Source organism: Lates calcarifer, linkage group LG3 (genome assembly GCF_001640805.2).
Source record: "Lates calcarifer isolate ASB-BC8 linkage group LG3, TLL_Latcal_v3, whole genome shotgun sequence".
In the NCBI taxonomy this organism is placed as follows: Eukaryota; Metazoa; Chordata; class Actinopteri; family Centropomidae; genus Lates; species Lates calcarifer.
This window is the reverse complement of record NC_066835.1, coordinates 15725179-15748975: the sequence shown is the minus strand read 5'-3', so window position 1 is coordinate 15748975 and position 23797 is coordinate 15725179. Positions and strand designations below refer to the sequence as shown.

The window sequence follows — 23797 nt, the reverse complement described above, 5'->3', positions numbered from 1 at the left end:
GCATGCACAATACCAGGAGCCTGAAACTAGGGCATTTAAATTGAATTAAACTGTTATCATTTTCTAATATTTACATCTATTTTTTCTGCCGTGACATGTCAAAATATGCTCTGTGAAAAGGTCCATTAGATGTCTATTTCTCTGTGTCTCAGCGATTAGATAGTACAGTGATAAACCAATCAGCTATAACGTTAAAATCAGCTGCCTGATGTGATGTGGGTCTCACTTGTGCTACCAAAACAGCTCTGACCCATCGAGACATGGACTCTGACACAGACCTCTGATGGCATTAGCATTATGTCCTTTCAGTGGGTCCTCCATGGATCAGTCTTGTTTTTCCAACACATCCCACAGATGCTGGATTAGACTGAGATCTGGGGAATTCTGAGGTCAAGGCAACACCTTGAACTCTTTGTCATCTTCCTTAAATCATTCCTGAACAACACGGAGCTTTATCCTGCTGAGAAAGGCCACTGCCATCACTGTTGTTGTGTTTAGGTGGGTGGTACGTGTTGGTTTGGAGATGGTCTGATCTAGCCGTCCAGCCATCAAAATTAGGCCCTTGTCAAAGTCGCTCAGATTCTTACGCTTGCCCATTTTTCCTGTTTTTTTTTATGGCAAAACAAATGTCAGAGTCTGATCTTAAGCCCATCTCTTTTGACCAGATGTGTGAGAGCTGTATTTTGGCTTTGAAACAAAGAATTCCTGAATTCTCCTGGGAAAAATACATCACATGTTGTGGATGAGCTCATCGTCACATGTACACCCAGATTTCCTGTCTTGGCCAGCAGATGTCTCTATTGTGCTTCAGAGAAATACATCCACATCTACCACAACCTGCTGTGGATGTAAATCTTTAGGCCTGTGTGCATTTATGTCTTCCTCTGTCTCTGAAGGAAACAATTAGTTTGAAATACTGCCTGTTTTCTTTTGTTGATGTGTTGATGACTTGTTGCCACAACTCCATATTACCTTTCCATCTTGACACTTGTGTGCAATAAAATCCTTAATTAGTCTATAACAGAGCCGTTATGGGTTCTTTGAATGCATCTGCATACATCAAGTTAAGTTATAAAGTCATTTTAACTAAGAGGGTGATCACAACAGAGTGCTTTAGAGAAATTAGGAAAGGTAATAAAACCTGGACATAACAATGCAGAGCCAAAGCTTGTGTGTGTGTGTGTGTGTGTGTTGTCAGTGCAGATGTGTGTGTTTTCCTGTTGTCTGTGGAAAAGGATATTAGAGTTGCGAGCAATGACAGTGCAGAAAAGAAATAAGGTGTTGTTTCTGTCACAGTGTCCTGTCCTCTGATCTCACTGAAACAAGCTTCAGGGGGGGGTTGACCGTCCTCAGTCTGTCACATTTTGACACCGTCGTCTTTCTGGAGCGTCCGCTTAGCAGCAAATGTCTGAAATCAAGTGGAGACATTGGCTGTTCACATCTTCTCACTCTGATTTTCCAGCCCGAGGCTCCTCAGACAAACACTGGTGTCAAGTTAGAGCACTAATTGGGGTCCTTCTGCTCCTGTTCAATTGAGCGATAATTGAGCCCACAGAGAGCTGCAATGACATTTTTACTGAAGGTCTGTCACAGCCTTCCTGTGTCTTTGTTCACATTTTGGGCTCTTGGACTTGTAAGGTGATTTAATAGGAGGGAAAAATGCTTTCTTTACAGTATAAGGGCCATTAGTGTAATGTCTTTAACCATGACCTTTAACTCATATGTCAATTGCTTAGATTTTAACCAATTAAAAGATAAATTCAGTATGAAAAAATGGTTGCAAAATGTACTCTTTCCCTTGTTTTTTTGCACCTTTTCCTTTTTCTTCTGCCTTTGCATGTGTTACCATAATTACATTAAATATTAGACCTCAGATGCTAAGTACTTTTTTTATTGATTTACTGCTTTTAATCACTCATCTTCTTTCTTTTAGAGGAGCTGAGGTGCTGTGACCTTCAAAGTGATGGCTGACTGAGGATTCCTGACACAAAAACACAAAAAAAGGGAAAAAAAGCATGAATAGTACAGCTTCCATATTCATCTCTGGCCATCATAGAGCCTTATTCTTAAGCTGCCTCGATGAATATTCATGGCCTCATCTTCCAGCCCTGCATGGAAAGAGGCAGAGAGCAGAGACACACGGTCAAATATTCACTTACAGGCACACACCCTTGAACTATAAAATCCCTCTCTCAGCTGCTCCCTCCTGCTTCTATCTTACACACAACTACACACACTCACACACACTGTCTGCTGACCTTGTCAGCATACAGGGTCAATAGCCCCCCTCCAGTCCATTAAGTAGTCATTGGCGAGGTTGCTGGTCTTCGTGAATAATGCAGGCTGTTGTGCAAACATACACAAGTTTTTGCCAAGTCAACCATCGCCACATGTCATTTATACAGACTGAGCAGAGTCAGAAATGAAATAAACTGAAATTAACTTATACCCAACATGACCTAACATCACAATTTTAAGATTATATTATCAAATCAAAGTAAGAGCTGACAAAGGAAGTTAAGCTTGTTTCATATGTCAAATAAGCTTCTTCATTAAAGGAAGAGGGAGGCCTTTTACGGCGTCGTGTTGGCGGGCTGCAGAGTTTCCAACAAGCAGATAAAATGTCCCCAAAACAAACAGACTCGAGATAATCTCAGTTCCTGTTGTTGCCAGGAACAATTACACCAGGTGAGATGCTAATCTGATCCAGCTGTTCTTTGTAAATGCAGCGTCAGCGGAAAAACTGGAACAAACCAAGGTCGGACGTGCCTCTCTATGTGTTATTGTTTGGTTTTGGTTTGGTCTCTCTGTGGCTCTTTTTGGAGAGAGGATGTGGATTATGTGTATTTGTACACAAAGTGATGGGCAGCAGTGTGTAGATATAGTATCTGTCAGGGACAAGGACAGACAAGCTCACACAGCCAAACACTGATAAGATTTCTGATGAAATACAACCATCACACCCATCCCTATTTATTTTTTTATTTACATTCTGACAGCCTGCCTCTAAAATGAACCCTGCTACTCAGGAGTTTCTCAGTAACCTTTCAGAGTCTGCACTGACTAAGCAATGGGCGTTTGTTCTGACATACTGTTTCAACGAGCACAACTCTCTGTCCTGCCACTCACTACACTCTTTGAGATGCCAGGATCCATTAAAAACTATGAAATATTACACTGTGGAAATCGATGCATTGGAACCAAGAGATGAAGACGTGTGCTGAGGGTGGACTTCTTCACACCACTTTATCTTTAAAGCTGAGTCTCGGGCTTTTTCTTTGCTGAGCCTCGCGATCAATCATCAATTATTTTCTGAAAGGCTGTCAGACATCTAAATGCCAACTGCGCTGGACAGCAGCACGCTTTGATCGAGTGAAGTTTCCCTTGCATAAAGTTTGCTGCTGCAACATACTGAAATATTCTAAATGAAAGTACTTCTTAGTTCATTTCATGGACAAAAGTAATGGACACCCAATTTATGAGTGCTGAATAACTTATTACAAAACAGTTGATTCACAGGCTTTTGGTCCAGTTCATCTCATGTGTTGGATGGGGTTGGGATCAGAGCTTTGTGCAGGTCAGTCAAGTTCTTCCACACTCAAAATCCATTTCTTTATCAGCCTGGTTTATTGTCAACATGACAATTCCCCCGTGCACAAACTGTTTCCACAAAGCTATTTACATACGCTTAATCACTTTCTTACCAAGACTCAGATGAGAATATTTATGCTACTCTCATGCAACCAGGAGGCGCTTAGCATAGCTTAGCACTAAAACTGGAGGCAGGTGTGAACAGTCAGCCTGATATATATAGAGATGGAAATCAGGGCCTGATACTGATACTGTATGTGATGCTTTCAGACAGTGTGGAATATGATTATTGTTCTAACCTAAAAGCTACTCAAAACATAATATTAAGGGATGTTCAAATGAAATTGAGTTAGCTCCTCTATGGATTGACAAAGTTTGTAATTTAAAACTTAAATTTTTCATAATCCATTCGATAAACTAGGAAACACACTGCAATGCTGCTGTTCTTAGTTCCTAAAAAGCTGACATTTTGGAGCCATTAGGTTTGAAAGTGTCTCTTTCCAGGCTGTAATAGCTCTGGTGCCAAGAGCGGACTGGTAGTGGGAGATGATGAGGGCCTGCCTCGGGCAGTCACAGCTGCCATAAATCTGACCGGGGCTGACACAGGCACTGTAATGGAGGAGACTGGTGCAATGTCAGTGTGTAGCCAGAGACAGGACGCATGCTGATTCGCAGCTCTGGGGAATGAGCTCTTTCATGTTTTATGGGGATGAGGTGAGGAAACACCCATTTCTCAGATGCGTCGGTGGTCGGCGGGCTCTTGCAGCAACTCGTTCTGTTTCAGCAGAGTGATGGTGACTGAGGCACTGATGATGCAAGTTGTTTTAAAGTGCGTGCAACATGGATGATAGTGTAAAAAAAAGTGAAAAAAAAAAAGATTAGGTGGAGGGGAGAGAGTGAAAGGCAGAAATAATGATGATGAAGGTTTTGAATGTGATGATACTGCAGGGTCTGCAGAAGAGAATAGAATAGAGAAAAAAGTACAACTCCCATGAGTTATGTGATTGTAACATGGTTTTATCCATATCCAACAAATTCACCAAAGCTCTCTTTTAAAGTCTTTTTTTTTTAGTTGCAGTCTCGCTAATGTCTAATAACTTCTACCTCTGGTTAGCCGTGATGCTAATCTTATATCAGATACTGTAAACAGCCAATTTTATTTCTTCTTTTGTTGTGTTTTCCATATTTGTAGTTGTTCATTGGCAACTGAAACCAAACAGTGTAAAAATAGGCTGAATTGATTGTATTAGCATCAATACTGGTTTTTATTTTGATTTAGGTTCATTAGCGGTGATGTTGTATTTGTAGACATTCTTCTGACACGTCTGTAGTTTGTATCATCAAGTAGGAAATATTGTTGCTGTCAGATTTTTATTTATTCAAAGGTCGAAAGGTCAGTGGCTGATGTGAATAGTTTCCCCACTTTTCTGCTATAAATTATGGTTTAAATGAAGTGACATGAATGTGGCATAATTGTGATCTAAAACAAAAGTATTAGATAAATACTGATATTACAAAGGTTTTTTGTTTGTTTGTTTGTTTGTTTTTACAGAAAACATCTCTTTCTAAACACGACACACCATGGAGAAAGGCTCTATTTCAAGGTTGTATTTTTATGTAGTAGTGCCATTACAAACGACAAACATTTTTACTTCCAGGAACAAAATGTAAGCGATAAGCCCCACCTCCTTAGTTACTGTTGCTATGTCTCACGTTTTCAAACAGAAAGGTGATTTTTTTATCAGAGAAAATAAGAGATAAAACTGTTAAGATTTTAAAAACATAATGTAGCACAAACTTACATAATAATATAGTGAGCTAATAACACGCCCCTGTGTTAGTACACCCCTCAACTACTAAGCTACAACTACATGTTGTAGGCCCATGGCAGTTAGCCTGACATGCTAACATTTAGCTTACAATGGAGCAATTAAAATCAAAATGCATTTCGTTGGTCTTTTGCTCTGTTTGAGGTTTTGGAAAGGTGATAACTGCAGGCTATCCAGTCTCGTTATATATGTAGGATGTGAGGGAATTTAACAATGAAATGTTGAAAAATGAAACTCATAAATTCACTTATATACATTTTAAATTGAAACTTAACAAAGGCCTCTGAGTCAAACTGCTATGACCTCTCATAATGAAATGCAGCTGACCTGGGCTTGACTCTTGGCACAAGCTTTTAACAAACCCCTCAAATCTGTTGCCCAGGGATTTTTTTTCTTCCCCTCACTATCTCTTGTATTGATCTTTGCTTTGTGGCTGCCTCAGCTGACAAGCAGCAGGAATATATCCATGGTCTTTTAAGTGTTCTGTGGAGATTCATCAAGGCATGCCTTCGATTGCTCAGCGCAATCTCTGCCTCTTCTTAATAGCCTGCAATGCTCTTCAGTCTGGACTTCATTAACGTGTCCTTTTCATCCTGATTGCCATGGTGGTTTTGTGTGTCAGTGTATATGTGAATAGATTACATAATACGTGATGAAACCATACCAATGTATATCTCTGTAAATGTATCTCAAGGATATATAGCTCTTCTCTGCCTCAGTCAGTCTTAAAGACATGGAGCTTTTCATAGAGATAAACTAGAAATGGCCACATCCAGCTTTGATATCCACTGAAGAATTTATCAAATGATAATCTAACCTCTTCATCCTCTTAATTTATTGCTGATGCAGATTGTCACTGGTTTATTCTTGTAAATATATAGCACAGCCTCTCCCAGGTAATGTATGATAATTGTTACTATAGTGTGTTTCCAGCCACTGTTTCTTGTGTCTTTGAATTACAGGGTTGTGGTAGAGTCTGCCACCTTAAATCAGATTTGATTTATAATTAGAGCTGCAAAAACTGGCCAGTTCATTGATTAGTCAATCGACAGAAAATCAATCAGCAGCTGTTTGATAACTTAATTGTTCCTGTCATTTTAAAGCAAAAACACCAAATATTCTTAAATGTGAGGATTCACTATTTTCTTTGTAATGTAAATTCTATATCTTTAGGCTTTAAACAGTTGATCAGGCAAAACAGGTGCTTAAAGTAATGTTATATGTTATCAGATATAAAGGCCTTTACGCCTGCATTAGTTTGATGTCTTGGAGTTGCTCACAGATCAGAAGACCAGTTCTCCTTAGACTCAGCAGAATTTTTTTTTTTTTTTTTTTAACTTTCAGAAAGGAAAAATACCAAAAGCTGTTTAACGTACCCTGAAACACATTTGAAGTTGCTCAGCTGTGTGACCTGGCACAGCTACTGTAAACAGAAAGTGCTATTTACCTTTTTGCCATGAGGGACTTTCCAGAGATAAGATGAGGACAAAATGAAAGTTTCATGTGCATTCACAGTAGAGGTTTATGGCATTAATCCAACTGGCAGAGTGGGACAGTGTCAAAATCCTTTAAATATTGCTTTAAAATTCATTTCAGTCTATTGACGCAACAGTTTTTGTGTGTTTTTACTCAGTTCTAGTAGTAATAATGATTTTATATCCTCACGTTGTGGCATATTTTTATTCTTACTTTGATATTCCTGTAAGGATTCATACTATAATATAACTTCAACCGTTTCAACAGGAAGTTGTTAAATACCAGGTGTCAATTGGAGGCCCTTTTGCTTTTAAGATAAACTACAGGGACAGAAACCGTACTTCTCAGTATCAGACTCATCTTACATGTTTATTCCACATATCATCAGCACAGTTTCATTTACTCTGAACAAACACAGATTCTCTGAAATAATGAATATTCATTATGAAAATAATAATAGTACTGTATAAATATACATGCATTTTTCTTCTTAAGCTATAACAAAGAAAGTCTTGATGTGCCTCGTGCATACTTGAGTCATCTGAGGTGTTTCCTGGTGGCATTTTTTCCCCCTGTAACTTTATTATTAGCATTTTTGGTGCGATGATGCGCATAATGAGATTGCACTGTAATATCCGGGGGCAGGTCCAGAGTGGAGTGGGAGTGTCTGCGCTCTGCTCTCCCTTTCTACCAGGAACAGCGCTGGAGGAGACCCAGAGTGCCACACAGACCGCGCACTGCAGAGGAGAGAGCGGGACACAAACACCACCGGGGAGAATATGTCAGCTTCCTCACGCACCGAGGGACCTGTAAACCACCGGCGCAGCGCAGTCAATGCATATCCACTGCCTCTGCTTTAGTTCTGCAGACAAACATCGCCCTGTTTCACACTTATGCTCCTCTGAAACCTTCCCTGCTGCTGCTGCTGCTTCTTCTGGTCCATCCCTGTCCCCTCCTCCCCTGTCTTCCTCCTCCTCCTCCTCCACCTCCTCCGCCTCCTGCTCTCCGCCGTCCCGTCGCCAGGATGGACAAGACGCTCTGCAGTCCGACCAACAAAACCAACTCTCCCTCCTCCGCGGCCGGCGCGAAACTCATCGGCGAGGAAGCCCGGTGGCGGTCGGACCGGGTCGCACAGCCCCGGCTCCGGCTCCCTGGGCGGCCCGGCCGGAGCAGGAGGCAGCCGGGGAGCTCTGCTGGGGAACAGCATGAATTTGCAGCAGCAGCAGCAGCAGCAGCAGCAGCAGGCGCGCAAGAGGCAGCTGGAAGGAGTGCTGAGCAAATACACCAACCTGATCCAAGGCTGGCAGAACAGGTAAGCACATGGATGGAGTTCTAGGTGGACAGAGGAGAGGAGAGGAGAGGAGAGGAGGGGTGTTTGAGACATGATTCACTTTCGGTTCAAGTGTCAGTGGCTTCGTGTTGTTATTTGCCCCGTCCACGTTGCACTTTTACCACCACGTCACTGTGAGGGGAGGGGAGGAGGGTGAGGAGGAGGTGAGAGGGTTTAAACTCAAGCCTCTCTCACAGAGGCCTGTTAATGAACTACTTTACTGACTGTTACAAGTCAAACAAAATCAGATAACAGTATTTACAGAGGTGCCTGCGTTAAATGATGTCTTTTGAAACTGGATAATGTTCACTATTGAGACATATTGACCCAGAGCCTCAGTCGTTTTTGAAGCTACATTTAGTGGTGTTGTGTTTAGAGCTGATCACAAGTCATTCTTTGAGTGAAAGCACTGAAAATGAACCGGCCCTGACCTCTCAGATGTGAATACTTGCTGGTTTTCTTTGTCATCTTTAACAGTAGTCTGAACATCTTTGCTCTTTGGACTTGAAGTTGTTGTTTCGGACATTTTAAAAGACAGATAGACGTGTGATTGATAATCAAAGTAGTCATCAGTTGCAGCCGTTGTTGTGTTGGATTTCATTCTCTAATATTATGCTGCCTCATGTACTGTCATAGCAGTGGTCAAAACATTAGACACATTTCAGTATTTTGCACTTTAGGGCCACAACTAAGCATTATTGTCATTATTGATTTAATCTGATGACTGCTTTCTTACATTTTGTACAAACTGCAGATGAAGAACAGAGACAAAGAATTGCAGTGGTCTAACTGAGAGCTAATAAAAGCACAAATAACTCCTTTGAAATCTTTGGGAGAGAGATAGGCATTTACCTTGGCTGAAAGTCTTAATGGATAAAAGCTAGTTTTGACAACTGAACCACTGGAGTTGTCAGAAACCACACTAAGGCTCACAAAAGATCGACTGATCATTGCAGCTCTAAAACACTGCTCACGGTGTTTCAACATACAAAGTTAAACCTGCAACAGCTGACTTTTTTTTAGTAATTTGGGGGCAGTGCAAAGAAGTTGTGAAGACAACATTAACCTCCTTTTAGGTTGACATGATAATTGTTGTTGTGTTGATGTTTATTTACACATAAAGTTGTGTTTCTGACCCCTTGTTGAATGTAAAATCCAATTCTGACCCTCTTTCAGCTCTGTTTTGGTCTCTACCAGCTCCTGAGGTAAATATCTGTCTCTTTAGCTGCTAACTGTGTCTGCCTGCTGTTTGTGGCTGAACAGGTAGCATGCAGTGTTTTTTAAAACTTTTTATTTATTTATTTTTAGCTTTTTTCAATGTCAACAGCTGCCTGCTGTGGCTGAAAATGACTCAGTGGGAGCAGTGAGAGCGAACCAAAGCAGTGAAACTGTGGTAGGACATTTAAACAATGACCTGAATCTCTCTATGACGACCTTTAACTATGAGGTCGAGCGGCAGATTCAGCTAGATTCAACTATAAGGACTCCTTCCACATTGTCATGTTGTTTCACAGCATTATTTTATATACAGCTAAATCAACAACTGTTGAACAAGTTGTTAGCATGAAGTAATTGTTATAGGTAGAGGTGTAATCCACTGTTTGGTGAGGGATGTGTTGCAGTTCCATCTTCCTGTATTGTGCTATGATGTTGTGGATATTTGTTTCAGAATTGTTCTAAGTAAAATTGAACTAACGATTATCTTCATTACCAGCTGATTCCATGACTATTTTTTCAATTCATCATGTCAAAAAATGCCAGATTGAGTCTTCGAATGTTGTTTGTTTTGTCTGAACAACAGTTCAAAACCTCAGGATGTTCAATTAAGTATCACATAAGACAAAGACAAACAGCAGAGTCTCAAGAATGAGAAGCTGGAACTGGAGAGCATTTTTGCACAAAACATGGCCGCTAACTTTTTGACTCAGATCTGGTTTTCAAGCTTCATGAGGATCTGACTAATTGTAGGGATTTTACGCTGGATTGCACAGACGTACCTAATAAAATGGAAACCTAGCATACAGGACATTTACTGTGTATGTGTGTTCACCTCCACTGTGTGCTGCCTGTTGCAGGTTGATGCGGTTGGTTTATTTTTTGGCTTCAAACAGATATTACCTGTAGTTGTCTGATATTCTGCTGCTCATGATTCACTGCAGCCACTCTCATAATGAAGTACACAATATCTCAGAGACAACAGTCGAGATCACAGCGGTGACTGTGCCTCATGTAGCATTTATGGGTTTGCTCTTTGTCCGATTTACTCAACTCAGACACAGAAAGTTTTTATGGGTGTGTTTTTGATTTAAAAATATTCCTCCAGCCTACCCTTCTTGTTGTTTTCAGCCACATGTGAAACATCTGGTTGTGGTTTTTTTTTTTTTTTAGAGGAATAGAAAGCCCTTTATCCTGAATTTCCTGTATACTGTCAAACTGTACAGTTACATGAATTATGCAGGATTTCTGTTCTGCAGCTCTAGTGTGATTTGGAAATGAAATTAATTCATTTTTTTTTACCCACATACACACAAAAATAAGTGATGTATAGTGCCTTGCTGTAGCAGTGCTGCAGAGAAGGAGGAAGCAGGGACTGTGGTGTAGCTATATGATCTGGGCTGGAAGCCAGTGTATGTGAGAGGGGTGGGGTAGGGAGGCGGAGGTGGAGAGAATGAACGGCTGCTCCCTGCTCACCCATTAAACTGACAGGGAGATGATGCACTGAACCGGATCTTGATGTGCACCCACAGGAGAACATGGGTGAAAAAGACATGCATGTTCATTTCAGAGAGGAAAAAATGAGATGGTATTGATCAAAAGAAATATAAATTATGTCAGGAGTCCATGTGGGATCTGTCGTTTGTCGCCACTGCCCACACAAACACATACAGTATACAGTATACTGTATGTAAACAGATATACTGTGCGGGGTGGTTGGAGCATGATCTGTTCTTTCTTTGGGATGGTGCCTGTCCCGTTTCTATTTCAAAGCGCCTAAAGGCAAAAGTCTTGCTTTCAAGGAGATACTGTATTCCTTTCAGTTCATTGACCTGAGCTGGAGCCATGGCCTCGAGCTTGAGTAAATGTGTAGACACAGATAGTGAGCACTGACTAAAACCTTCCTGGAAAATGTAGTCCGACAAGCTTTTCAGGGTGCAACAGAGGTGTAACAATTCCCCAAAACCCACAGTTCTATTCAGACCTCAAATTTTTTGGTTTGTTATTGTGGGGGCACACTGCTGACCTGAATGTGCTCTGGGGGGTTAATATTCATCTTTAACTAATAAAGCTAGCATAACTTTTACCACAGGTGTGATCACTCCATCATGATTGGACCAAAAAAGTCATGTGACACGCCGTTGGATGTCTGTTAAATATAAATAGGTGTAATATCTAACATTTACAAAGTATATACTGTTGCCTTAACTTTTTTTATGAATAAAAAGTTCTGTTACATTAGTAATATATTGAGAACTCAACACTTTTGCAGTGGTGGCAGCACATTGTGTATTGTGATACGTCTTCCATTGTGGATGTTCAGTCTTGGTTTCAGAATTGTTACACCCTCCAGTGTGCAATCAGATCTTTGTGTTTCTTGTGAGTGCATGAATCCTGATTTATTACAGCACCAACCTGCTGCTGCTGCTGCTAAGACTTACTTTATTAGCAAGAAGAGGTTTCAATTCTTTCCTTGAGATCATGAGTGGTTTTTCTGGAACATGGGATACCTTAATAAAGATATATTAGGTTTTTATTAAAGGTGTGAATAAAATTACTTGTATCAGCCTTTCTCTAAGCCCACCAGTGGAAGAAGACAATCCATCCTTCCCCAGGTTGTGTTCAACATTTACAAACAGTTAATTTCTCTAAGTGCCCACTGCTTTTAAATATAGACACATTTGAAGGAGGAGAGGCCGTGTGTGGTGGAAGACGGTGTTGGAGTAATTACAGTCACGTTCTAGTATTTGTCACGTGGAGGAACACATTGTGTGCGTTTGGCAGGTGGTGTCGTGGTGGGCAGCAGACCTGAGTGGAGCTAATTCTGCCACTGTGTGGGAGGCCATGTGTCAGTGTGAAGTGCTGCTATGTTGTGTAGGTGCTGTGTGTGTTTGTGTCAGAGAAAATGTGCTAGGTGGCACTTTCTTTTCTTTCTATACACACACATGTACATTTTACTTTTACTATTAAAAAATGCACAGATAGTGTCGATGAACGCTGCTTTTGTGTTGCATTATGGGAAATGCAGGATCTAGCATTCCTGGAGCTTGACCCACATTAGAGAGTGAAAGTCAGGATATAATTTGCTTTAATTTTTACTGCTCTGTTTTTAAACCACTTTGCTCAAACGCAGCAGCAATGTCGGTTGAAGTCTGGCTCTGTTTTTCTCTACTGGACACAAGTGAATTGTTTCTCAAGGCATTGTGGGAGAGAAGGTGACACAGGACTGACCAGTGACTTAAAGACAAAGGATGGGATCGAAAGTTTAAAATCTTATTCAAATGAGGACAAAATTTAGCTAGTAGGTCTGTAGCGATTTATTGAAAAAATCTAACAAAGAAAAAGGGACACTGGAGGGAGATAAAGGCCTTTACTTGTTGTAGATGAATGTTCACTATTGTAGTCTTTTTGCATCTAAACAACAACAAGGTGCTGCTTGGCAGAAAGTTACATAAATTGTTGAAGAGTCATGGTATACTTATTCACACAATTTTTGCTAATGACTTACCTACTCACTAAGTTTATAGTTTTTCATTGTAGTTGTTCTGCACACAGTTTTTTTGTGCAGTGAGGGATTATTAGCAACATTTCGTGTGCACTGATTTACAGTTTTTCCCTGAAAGTATATAAGCATTTTCTGGCTAAACTGTTGACCAACATCTTGTCTTATTGTCTGACACACTCAAGTTTTGCTTTGACTGTTTGCTAGCCCTATAGCGATGTTGCAGTGTTCCCAGATTTCAGCAATTTGGTGAGTACATGGTTACTGTAACGGAGAGAAACAATTTCCACAGTCCTGACAACAAGACCCAGGTTGTGTGTCTAACCCCAACATTTACTTTAAACTTAACCCCAAAACCAAGTCTTAACTTTCAAACAGTCCTCAGAAGAAGTGTACAGCCAAAATATCATCATTCTCAATGTTTGCTCTCAAATTGGTCCCAACAGGGATACAAGCACATGAGCACACACCCTCACGTCATGTGAGTACTTGAGAGTCTATTTCAGAAATAATAAGTTGACTCTACATTTCACAGCCTCTTGGCTCCCAGACCGAACACTCAGGATGCTCACTCACATTCACTCACACTCAGAGCTTGTTTAATGTGTCTGTGGTGATGGGAAAATGTCTCTGCCAAGCCTCAGATCTTTTATTACAGGTACAAACATGGTTGTGAGTCTGACAGGATTAATGTGAGATTCACCTGTTGGAAACTTTTGTGACCGTGACGTCATGCCGTGCACAACACAGGACCACATGAATGCCATCAGCTGGTCGTGGTTAGTGTGTGGTAATCCGTGTTGTTTTTGTTGGTGAAGCAGGGCAGAAATTTCTGGTCGTGGATGGAGGCTCAGAGCTAGTTTACAGGGTGATGATGGTGGATGAAAAAACAAAGAAGAACAAGAAAAAAAAGACCTTAGATTGATTCATTTCAAACTGCAGTGACAAACAAGAAGATATTTCTCTGTTGTTAGTGTTTAATCTGGTTTTCATAGAGCTCTCTTTGTCTCCTCCTCAGACATCTTGTTGTACAACATGAAGCTGTGAGGATTGCTACATGTGTAGATTCTAAATTTATGTCTTCCTAAGCGATCAGCAGGTTAGGGAGTAACATTGTGAGGGATGAATCATTTCTTTGCAGATGTGTTCAGTGGAAAGGAGGTACTGCTGTGCTTCTCTGATCAAAGCTGTGAGTCTGGGTATTGCAGCATTGGTGGGTGTCGCTGTGGCAGGGAAGAGGGAAAAACTTAGGATGTTAGGAGTTGATAAAACAATCTCAAAGTCAAGGTCCGCTTGCTCATTCCTTCTGGAGCTTTTGATCATATCCCTTGTCTTCATCAGCAGATTGCGTTTTCACAGTTTCAGTTTTCGGGACTGTAAATGTTCAGACTTGGTGTGAAATGGTCGACAGCTTCAGAACAGTTGACTGTTTCATCACCTGCTGTTTTCTAAGGTCAGGAATCAACTGTCTGGCTCTTTTTCTGCAGCACTTTGATCGAAGCTCAGACTTGATCTCGCAGTAGCAATAATTTTGATGTTAACATTGAATTACAGGCCTATATGGGTCCAGTTGCTTCTGAGGAACAGACACCTGGCCCAGTACCCGAGTTGGATGCGGTCCAAGTCATACTCAGTCTAGTCGGGTTGAGAAAGGCCTTGTTTTGCTGCCATGTGTCCTCACAGGAATCCAAGCGTAGTCATTAACAGTATGTAAAAGACCTTTTGGAATTTGATTCCAGGTATTGAATTGGTTAGGAAAGTACAATCTTCTGTTGATATTCAGTCCAGTTGGATATTATCTTTACACTGTTGCTGTTTTTGACTTCTGTTTGTTAATTGGTGGACTACTACCAGTATTTGTGTTCGGGCTGTCCCCTAAACGCCAGATGCATCTGTTGAGAAGACCCAGAATTGACTCACAAAATGTCAGTCGCCTCATTACTTTGTCTATTTTTAGCTGCCTCACTGTACACAGAGCAGTGCAGGAGCAACGGCGTGGCAGGCTGTAAACTTCACAATGGAGTCTTGTCTTCAAAATTAACAAACCACAGAACTAAGTAACCAGAGACGATGATGGGAATGAAGGGCAGAGCGTCACCGAACAGTATAAAGCAGGACAGTGTGACTTGTTTCTGTCGGCCGCTCTGATACCATTAGCTCCGGTGTTGGACTGATGGCGCTGTCAGCAGCCTGTCAGGAGAGACACTCCGTGGTGCAGTAGGATTTCATAACTAAGCAAGAACCAGTGGATTCCTGATTGCCAGATAGTCTATATGGAAAGATGGGAACAAACAGTCCACTCTTCTGACTTGACTAGTAAGGTCTGTTTGGGTCGACTGCATTTTGGAACGGGTTTATTTAACCTCAGGTCTGAGTTTAGGTCCAGGTCCCCTGTTAGATTGAATCTCTACCTCTTAAAAATGTATTTATGCTCGTCAAGTTCAGGTGGGTTTCCGTGAGTCTGTTTCCAGCAAATTCCTCTACACTGAGTCAGATAATTCTGCAAAAAAGGAACACTTGTATTGCCAAACCTACTGAGAAATACTCCATTCAGATGACTCTGACTGCTCTGGTCAACCATACGTATGTAAGAAGTTTGGTAGCAGTTCCAGGCCTTGCTCAGTACAAAATGGCAAGTAAATGTGTGGCTGGTGAAATGAGTGAAGCCTTTTACGAGCCAGATTCTTCTCAGGAGCTGGTGGAGACCAAACTTGGGTTAAAAAACAGCAAATATTGGACTGAAATTTGTGACATGGCCAGAAACATCTCTGTAATACCTGAGAAGGCAATTCTTCTGGCTAACAGGCTAGCAATTAGGAAACACTGTTTTGGTGTTTTTACATAATAAATATAATTCTAAAGCTTTAAGATTTTCCCATGATAGTACATAGATGATAAAAATGTTGGCTTACATAACCTCTCTGACACATATTTTATTACTGAACAAGTATCACCACATCCTCTGCCAATAAACAGTGTGATTTACTACCTCCTCCTGTTCTGATGTTCCTCGGAGCATTTTTGAGAATTAACTGCCGAAAGAGCAGAGAGGAGATGCAAATTCTGCTGACAAACTATTTCCTGCAGCATCAATGTTATTTCCATTAGGAAATGGCAGTGTTTCTCTTCATGTGGACAAATATGCTTGACTAAGCTCTTTTTTTTTTTTACAGTGTTATCATTGTTATGTTGGTGATTTATTTAAATGGTATCAGCAGAAATGTTTCAGTATTAGAAAGCTCTCTGTTGTTACAGATGTCTGCTCCTGAGTGGATGAGTGATTACATTTCACAGCTGTAAGCCAGATGAAAAATCAGAAAAGCCACTGAATACAGATTTAATATTTTCTTTGCTTGAAAAAGTTTGAAACTATTTGTACATGTTATGATTGAAAAATGTGCATTAATTTGTTATAATTCTATTAGAAATCGTGATATGCACCACTATCCAAAAGCAATAAAACCCAGACAACAAATCAGTCATATCTGCAGCCTGCAATTAAGCATATTAGCATTTTAACAGGAAAGTCAGCTGCAACTAACAATTATTTTCATTATTTTTAGTCCATAGAATGTCAGAAAATGGTGCCAAAGACGCCTGTCACAGTTTCAAATAGCCCAAGGCAAAGTCTTCAGTAGTTTTGTGGTTTCTGTGCCAAGTGGGTGTACAGACTGAAAACAGCTGTGCATTAAAATGTCGCACAAGAGCTGTGTTGGTGAGGGCTTGTTGCTTTAGGTACCTGCCGGACGGGAAACAGGACTATTATGTCCGATTTGATTAACACAATTACACAGTAACAAAATACTCCACCAGGAGTGTGCACTTTCATGTGTGCAACTGGACAACACAGCACTTTGCCAGATGATAGTCCAGACCTGATTCTCTCTTCCATTTAAGTACAGTAGTTGTTTGAGTTTAGCATCCTGCTACACAATTGTTTCACTCAACAAACTGCAACTTGTCAGTGAGACCTACAGCCTGCTGCTTAGATATTTAGCATTTTAACAGGGATAAGTGTTGGAAAACCTGAGGAGACACTGGCAGAATTAATTGAATATTGAAAGAAATGAACTGGAGCTGCTGTTGTCAAACGTTGTTGTTCCATCGTTGCATTTCATTTTGTCCAGTTTGTTGCAGCCTCGTGCTTCCAAAGGTTAAAAGTTCATCCAGATTGTCTGCGGCCTCGTAGATCGTCAGTAACGTCAGCGCTGCCTTGACGCTAAAGGCTAAATGTAAAGCTCAAGGTTTGTTATCCAGCACCATCCATCATGTTAAAGGTCTGCATTGTGGTTCAGCTGTAAAGGCACAAGCGCCTGGAGGGGTCAACGGTAAAAGCTCCACTCCGCTGACTGAACAGAGGACAAGACTTCATACACAGTACAGTATGTGTGTGCGTGAGAGAGAAAAAGAGAGGGCTGGATAAAAACCGACGCAGGCAGATTGCTCCCCTGGTTGGCTGTGGTCGACATAAATCACCCGCTCCTCTGATGGAAGGGGGCAAGACCGTGAGTCCAGATCAATTTTCAGACAGCAAGTATTCACTGCATCCTCTCTGGGGAACTCTGGAGGGTTCATGGGAAAATGCCTACAGTACGGTGAAGGATGCAGTTTTCTGTCCTCTTACTGTTGCATATGTGAAGGCTGAAGTCATTCCTGTTATCATTTATCAGTTATTATAAATAACACATTTTCATTTTTTAAGTCAGCCACCAGAATGATTGGGCTTCCTCCTCTCATATATGTCTGTACAGACTCTCATTGCAGTCCATCCAGTACATGTTAAGGTAGATGTTAAGTCTCTATATGTCATAAAAAAGATTACAAACATTACTCACTTACACCCTTTCAATTGTTCTTTCTTTGTCACATGCGACAAACTGAAAGTCAGTGGATTTAGACTCTCGGTCAGACAAAACTAGCAATATGAAAGTGTTATCAGCTGCAACTATTAGTTGATTAATCGATTAATTTCAATTAATTTGAACTATGTAACTAATTAATTAATCATTTCAGTCACTTTTCAAGCAAAAAAGCTAAGAAATTCTTCAGTTTCACTTTAATGTGAGGATTTACAGCTTTTCTTTGTCCTTGGATCTTGGACTCAAGAAACAGTAATGGACTTTTTTTTAAAGAACCATTTTCTGACATTTTACCAGTTGAGAAAGTATTTGACAGATGAACTGACAGTGAAAACAAATATCTGGACATGAAGTTTCTGAACGTAACACACGTTTCTACGATCAAACAACAAGCCTGTTAATGTATCATGGATGACGAGGAGTAAGCGGCAGTGGTTGTGTGTGACACAACAGCACGAGGACAAATTGAAGTCAGATGTTGCCGTTCTTTGAAATTCGTGAGACATCTATTAAAAAACTGCACCTGAGAGATACAGGGGTGGACAGGTGACACCTCACAGTCTCTTCAATTATCACATATGACCGTGATGTGGCAATAGGAGGAAGCAACAGCTGTGTCTGTGCCGAGGATGAAGCTGCTCGATAAAGGGGCTGATCAATACCATAGCTTCTGTAATCGTGGATGGACGGAAAGCATTGATTGTTAAAATGGTGAATCTTGGTGGGCGGGGGGGTGGAGGCGCCTCGGAGCCATGTGCTGAACCAGAAGACATGGACAAAGACAGCTGCTGTTACCTCAGGCCACTGTACACAAATGTGGAAAGGTCAGGGGAAGCTACCCAGTGCCACTCTGGCCTGTGTTGAACTGAAGAACCAGAGCAAAGCGTTAAGCAGAGCAGACAGGCCGCTTTCTTGAATGTCATACAGAATCTTTTCTGGCCACAGGAAATGAAATGTGTCTGCCTCTCTTTCTCTCTCTATCTCCATCTCCCTGTGTTGGGTTATGTCTCTGGCTGGCTTTGAATCTTCCAGCTAGTGATGAGCGAGGCTTAGATTCAATTACGCAGTGATTGAATGTGATTCATTAATCACAAAGGGGAAAATGTGGGGTTTAATTTCCACGCCTCGGGCTGTGGGTTCTGCAGAAGATGGCTGCACTAATCGCTACCTTGAGTAATTTGGAGTCGAGTTCGCCGGCTTGATGTTGGTGAAAGCAGGCCTTAATGTGCATGGAGGGGTATTTTTAACGAATCTTGTGCGAACAGAGCTGTGGTAAATAATATCCTGCAGGCTTCGCTGCATGGGAGGTGAGAAATTTTGAGGCGTCGTATGTTTTTATGGCAGCTCTCTTCGGCCTCATCTCACACTCATTCATAGCCCTCTTCCTCCTCCTCCTCTCTCCCTCTCTCTCCCACACCCTGAAAAGTTTGTGCAACAGGAAAATAAAAAAAGTTTTACCAGTAAACAACATAATGAGAGCATAAAACAAAATGATGATAACATTAACGGTGCTTCTCCTACTTTCCCCTCTCCTTCTTTCTCTCTGGTTCATTACTTTCTTCCCTCTCTCTCTCTCTGTGTCTGTTTTCCTTCCATGCAGGTACTTTGTGTTGGACCCAGAGTTGGGACAGCTGCAGTACTTTGTCAACGAGCAAGGGAAGAGCCAGAAGCCCCGTGGGTCCCTGCCCCTGATTGGTGCCTCGGTAACCCAGAGCGACGAGGCTCCGCACATGTTCATTGTAAACTCTGTCAATGGAGAGCTGTACAAACTCAGAGGTATGACCTCATGCTGGCCTCAGGCTGCCCGTATATGGCAAAGTACAAACACTGAGCGGAGTGTGTGTGTTTTATGTTGGAGTCAGTTGGAGTGCAGTGCACAAGCTGCGGTGTTGTGAATGAATTTTTTCCATCTGGTATTTGTGAATGCAATGGACAGCTGAGTATGGAGGGCTCTTGATAGAATTAAAGCTGCAGTATTTTACTTTTAAAGTTGCTATAATCAATACTTTCATACAAACATTAGATAGAATAGTTTTGTTTAATAGGAAACAGGTCTCTTGTAGCAATGAAACTGCAAAGAATTACTCATGATTCTGCAGCTGGCCTCAGCTTAAAGGAGCATTTTTGTGTGACCCAGGTGCCAGACAAAGAGCTGTGCTGGTCACTGTGCTAAGGGCCTGTGCTTTCAGTGACCTGTATCCACTGATGCAAGAGAGACTCCCTCTTTACTGTTGCTCCACTTGAGCTGCTGGAATGTCCCCTCGTACTCTTGAAGGGCGAGGATAACAGAATAATTTGGCCTATATTCCCCTGAGTAACTCAGTGATCCATGCGTATTGAGCTGAGAGGAAACAATGATCCCACAGCGGAGAAGAAGTTGGTCTACGATTCAAGAAATATCAAGAAAGTTGTTGAGGGATAAAAGAGATTTTTTGATGAGCTCAGCTGAACTAACCCCCAAGCCTGTTTCAAAGACCCACAACTACCTTTTAAATATTCCCTCTCTGAAAATCATTACAGTGGAATAGCAACATTTGCACTCAAAAGCTTCAATTTGGTTAAACAGCGGGGGACAAAATGGCTCACATGTGAGTCCTCAACAGTGTGTGATTAAGATTAGCGGTTACGCTCAGATCTTGTTACCATGGGAACCCATGAAAAGCCTACCTTGAGGGGCAGGGGGAAAGAGTAACTTCAAGGTTCAGTCTGGAGTCATTTTCCAGTTTTTCAGGCTTAGCTTGTAAGCTGCGTATCATCTTACAGATGGTCTGTGTCCAAAGCTTTAAATGCCATCTTTATTCTCAGGTTGATGCGGTTTCACAAGAAGGTTTCTAACAAGTCTCCTGATCACTGTAAGAAGATACTGGATTCACAGGATCTATAGCTAATTCGAAGTGAGGGTACAGACGAAGCACCCTCACCTTTACAGTTTCACCAAAAGACCACTAAGTCAGAATTCAGACCGGAGAGGGTCTTTTGATCAGAATCGTAGCTTTAAAAGCAGTAGCAGTGATTTTCTCACTTTTTCGTCCCAGGCAACATTCGAGCTGCTCCTGCCTCCTGAGTGAAGATTGTTGGGCTAAATGCAGCAGACGTTACCCAGGGCTGACAAAAGTCCCTCAACCCTTCTGCATTTTCCGGTTTAAATGATGATCAGTCAAAGATAATGAAATAAAAGACAGCACTGGTTGTGGTAAAGATAGAGGTTAAAAGTTCACTGTTGACAGTCAGAATTGGTAAATTAGTTTTTTTTTTTTGTTAAACCTTTATATATGTAACATAATATTGATTGAGAAGTATTAGCTCTCTCAAGAAATTATAGATAATTATTGGGTTAGTGCATTATAATTTATGTGTCTTTTTTATACTACGGAAAGTGTAATAGACAATTTACTCCTCATTTAACCTCTACTAGATATAAATGTATATTGATTAATAAAATTACATTTAAATTATTAATACATACATTTTTTGAAGAACCTCTGAAGCCAAGCCTATATGGTTCCCTCGAGATGTCTTCTGTGTAACAGTTGATCTCAACTCTTTATAATGTTTCTCTGTAAATGCAAGAATATTAAATTTGATCCATCAGGGGATTTATATGTGACATCTAACACAGCTGTAAAGTAAAGGAGCACAGTGTAATTCGCTGAAGCCGAGGAATATAAATGGAGTATTTCATTATCATTATTGGATATAGGGAGACTGCATTGGATATAGGAAGACTGTGAGGCCCTGCATTTTGCTGCTGAGCAAAGGTGAAGAGCAGTGGGAATTTAATCATGTCTGAATGCTCAGATGGCAAATTAAAGCTATTTATCACACAACGTCTCAGTGAGACAGTCGGCCAATGAAAGGGTCAAGTTATGTTTGGCAGAGCTGATTAAGATGCCTGACACAATCTTTACCAAGCATCAGAATAATTAAAACCTGATATTTTACCAGTGTTTTGATGCAGAAATCTGTCATCATGTTCGATTATTATTAACCTGCCAAGACGTTACAGCACAATACAATACAATTACAAATATGTCCATTGTTTGCAAACTATTTGTATGGTTCCCTGTGATAACCCCTGTTAGCTGTGGACGTGACATTTCCAGCTGATGTGATTATTCAGAGAGACTTTGTCAGACTGAGTAGTTACACCTCTAAATTTTTCAAATAAGTTCTCATTTGTTTAATCTGTGCAAAAACCAAAATGTAAGTTTTGGTATTGGGGGGTGGGGCATTGTTTTGAATGCATCTTAATGCTAAGCTAAGCTAATCGGCTGTTTGTAGCTTCATATGTAACATACAAAAATTAAAAACTCTCCACATCTCACTCTCTGTGGGAAGGGAAATAACCATAAGTCCTGATGTGTCAAACTACTCTTGTAAGTAAATTTTGGGCAGCTTGAGCAGACTTTGTGGGTGTGTTTTCTAGTAACTGGAACAAAACTGTACTCAATTTTTACAGATAAAACAATCATATCTGACAGTGTCCTCTCTAAAAAGTAACTTTTTCTTCTGAATAAATCCATTACATTCACAAATTCCTGACAACCACTCATTTTTCTTTTCATGAGTTGGCAGCGACAGTTCACTCATGCGTGGATCAGGCTATGACTTCCTTTCATGCACCTTTTCATACTAGTGAGGTAAAGTAACCTGATGTACTACATAAAAGATATAAATAAATGAACTGCAGACTTGAGTGCAGCAGTCTGATTGTGAATGAATAAAAGCTATTCAAAGGCAATTAAACCTAAAGTTAAACCTGAAATTACAACAAATTTGAATGTAGTGTTACAGCCTTAGTAAAAATAATCACAGGGATCAGAGTCCATTGTGTCGTTTTGATGAAGAAAGGCTGGTTATTGTAATTCCTGGGTGACTCTTGTAACCTCTCTAGTCTCTGCTAGCCATTTTTATGAAATATATATTTAACGTGCCCTGCACATAATATCTCCCGGCACTTTAATCAAATCTAACTGCTGGACCTGGCATTAATTCTCAGACATACCATTATCATAACCAATAACATCTTTCACAATGCTGTAATTAAAATGGGTGTAATTAGCCGATGATGGTATTGCAATGATTGACTGGGGAGGAGGTTTCTCCCCCTCTCTCTCTCTCTCAGTAATGTCCAGATATCATTCAGCTGTCTCTCTGGGACAGATATTGCCATTTAAAATAAGAAGCACAGACCAGGACGGACGTCTATTGTAGCTCATTTTAAGTGGGAAGATGGACCAGCTTCTCATTTCATTGTTAAGTCCCCTCTGTTTCCAGCGCAAACCCACTGCATTCATCAAACGAATAGAGCTGTCAGCACGTCACCTCCTAGTCTCTTGTGACACAAAACCAGCTTTGAATTTTTCATCAGTATCATCATAGTATTCTCCCTGAATGAGGACAGCATGTCCTGCTCTTAGCTAAGTAGTGCGTGTATTGCTTGCGTCACCATTCGAACAGGTGCATATTAGCATAGCCACCATGGAGGCTGCTCTGCTCAGCACAGACAACTAATTATCTTTAATCACAGCTAGGCTTGTGCACATCACAGAGAGAAATATCACATTTAGACACTTGCTCCATCTCAGGGTAAGTGGTCCCTTTCTGAACGGAGTGATTTCTTTGGATGGTGACAAGAAAAAAAGTGGGAAGGTTGTTACTGGGTATTTTATGCAGAAAGACAGTTTGGTACAGGTGTTTCTGTGTGAATGCTCTGTTCTCCCCTGAGAGGCGAGCAGCCACTCCCAGTGGGAGAGCAGAGCGAATGCTGCACTTGTCAACAGTTTCATCTCATTTTCTCAGAGCTACCTCTTCACTTAAAGAGGATTTTTGTAGGTGTTCTCATGACTGTGGCAGGTGTTGGCGGCACGAGTGATTGACATGTGCAAATTGAATTCTCCGTATGCTGAGCCTTACCCTCTATCAGCGTGTCAAAAAACGCTCTACATATTTCATTAAAAAATGCTCATAGGATTTTAAAGTTTCATTGCAGTGT

At 40.9% G+C, this 23797-nt stretch overlaps 1 protein-coding gene across 1 annotated transcript in view; it reads left to right on the top strand.

Annotated features, from left to right (window-relative positions):
• The first annotated feature begins 7266 nt into the window (after positions 1-7266).
• LOC108890307 (oxysterol-binding protein-related protein 10-like) overlaps positions 7267-23797 on the top strand; it is a 65374-nt gene continuing 48843 nt past the window's right edge. The window contains 3 exon segments of the mRNA XM_051067800.1: positions 7267-7983; positions 7985-8208; positions 19403-19578. Of these exon segments, the coding sequence (XP_050923757.1) occupies positions 7921-7983; positions 7985-8208; positions 19403-19578 (463 nt within the window). The 5' untranslated portion in view covers positions 7267-7920.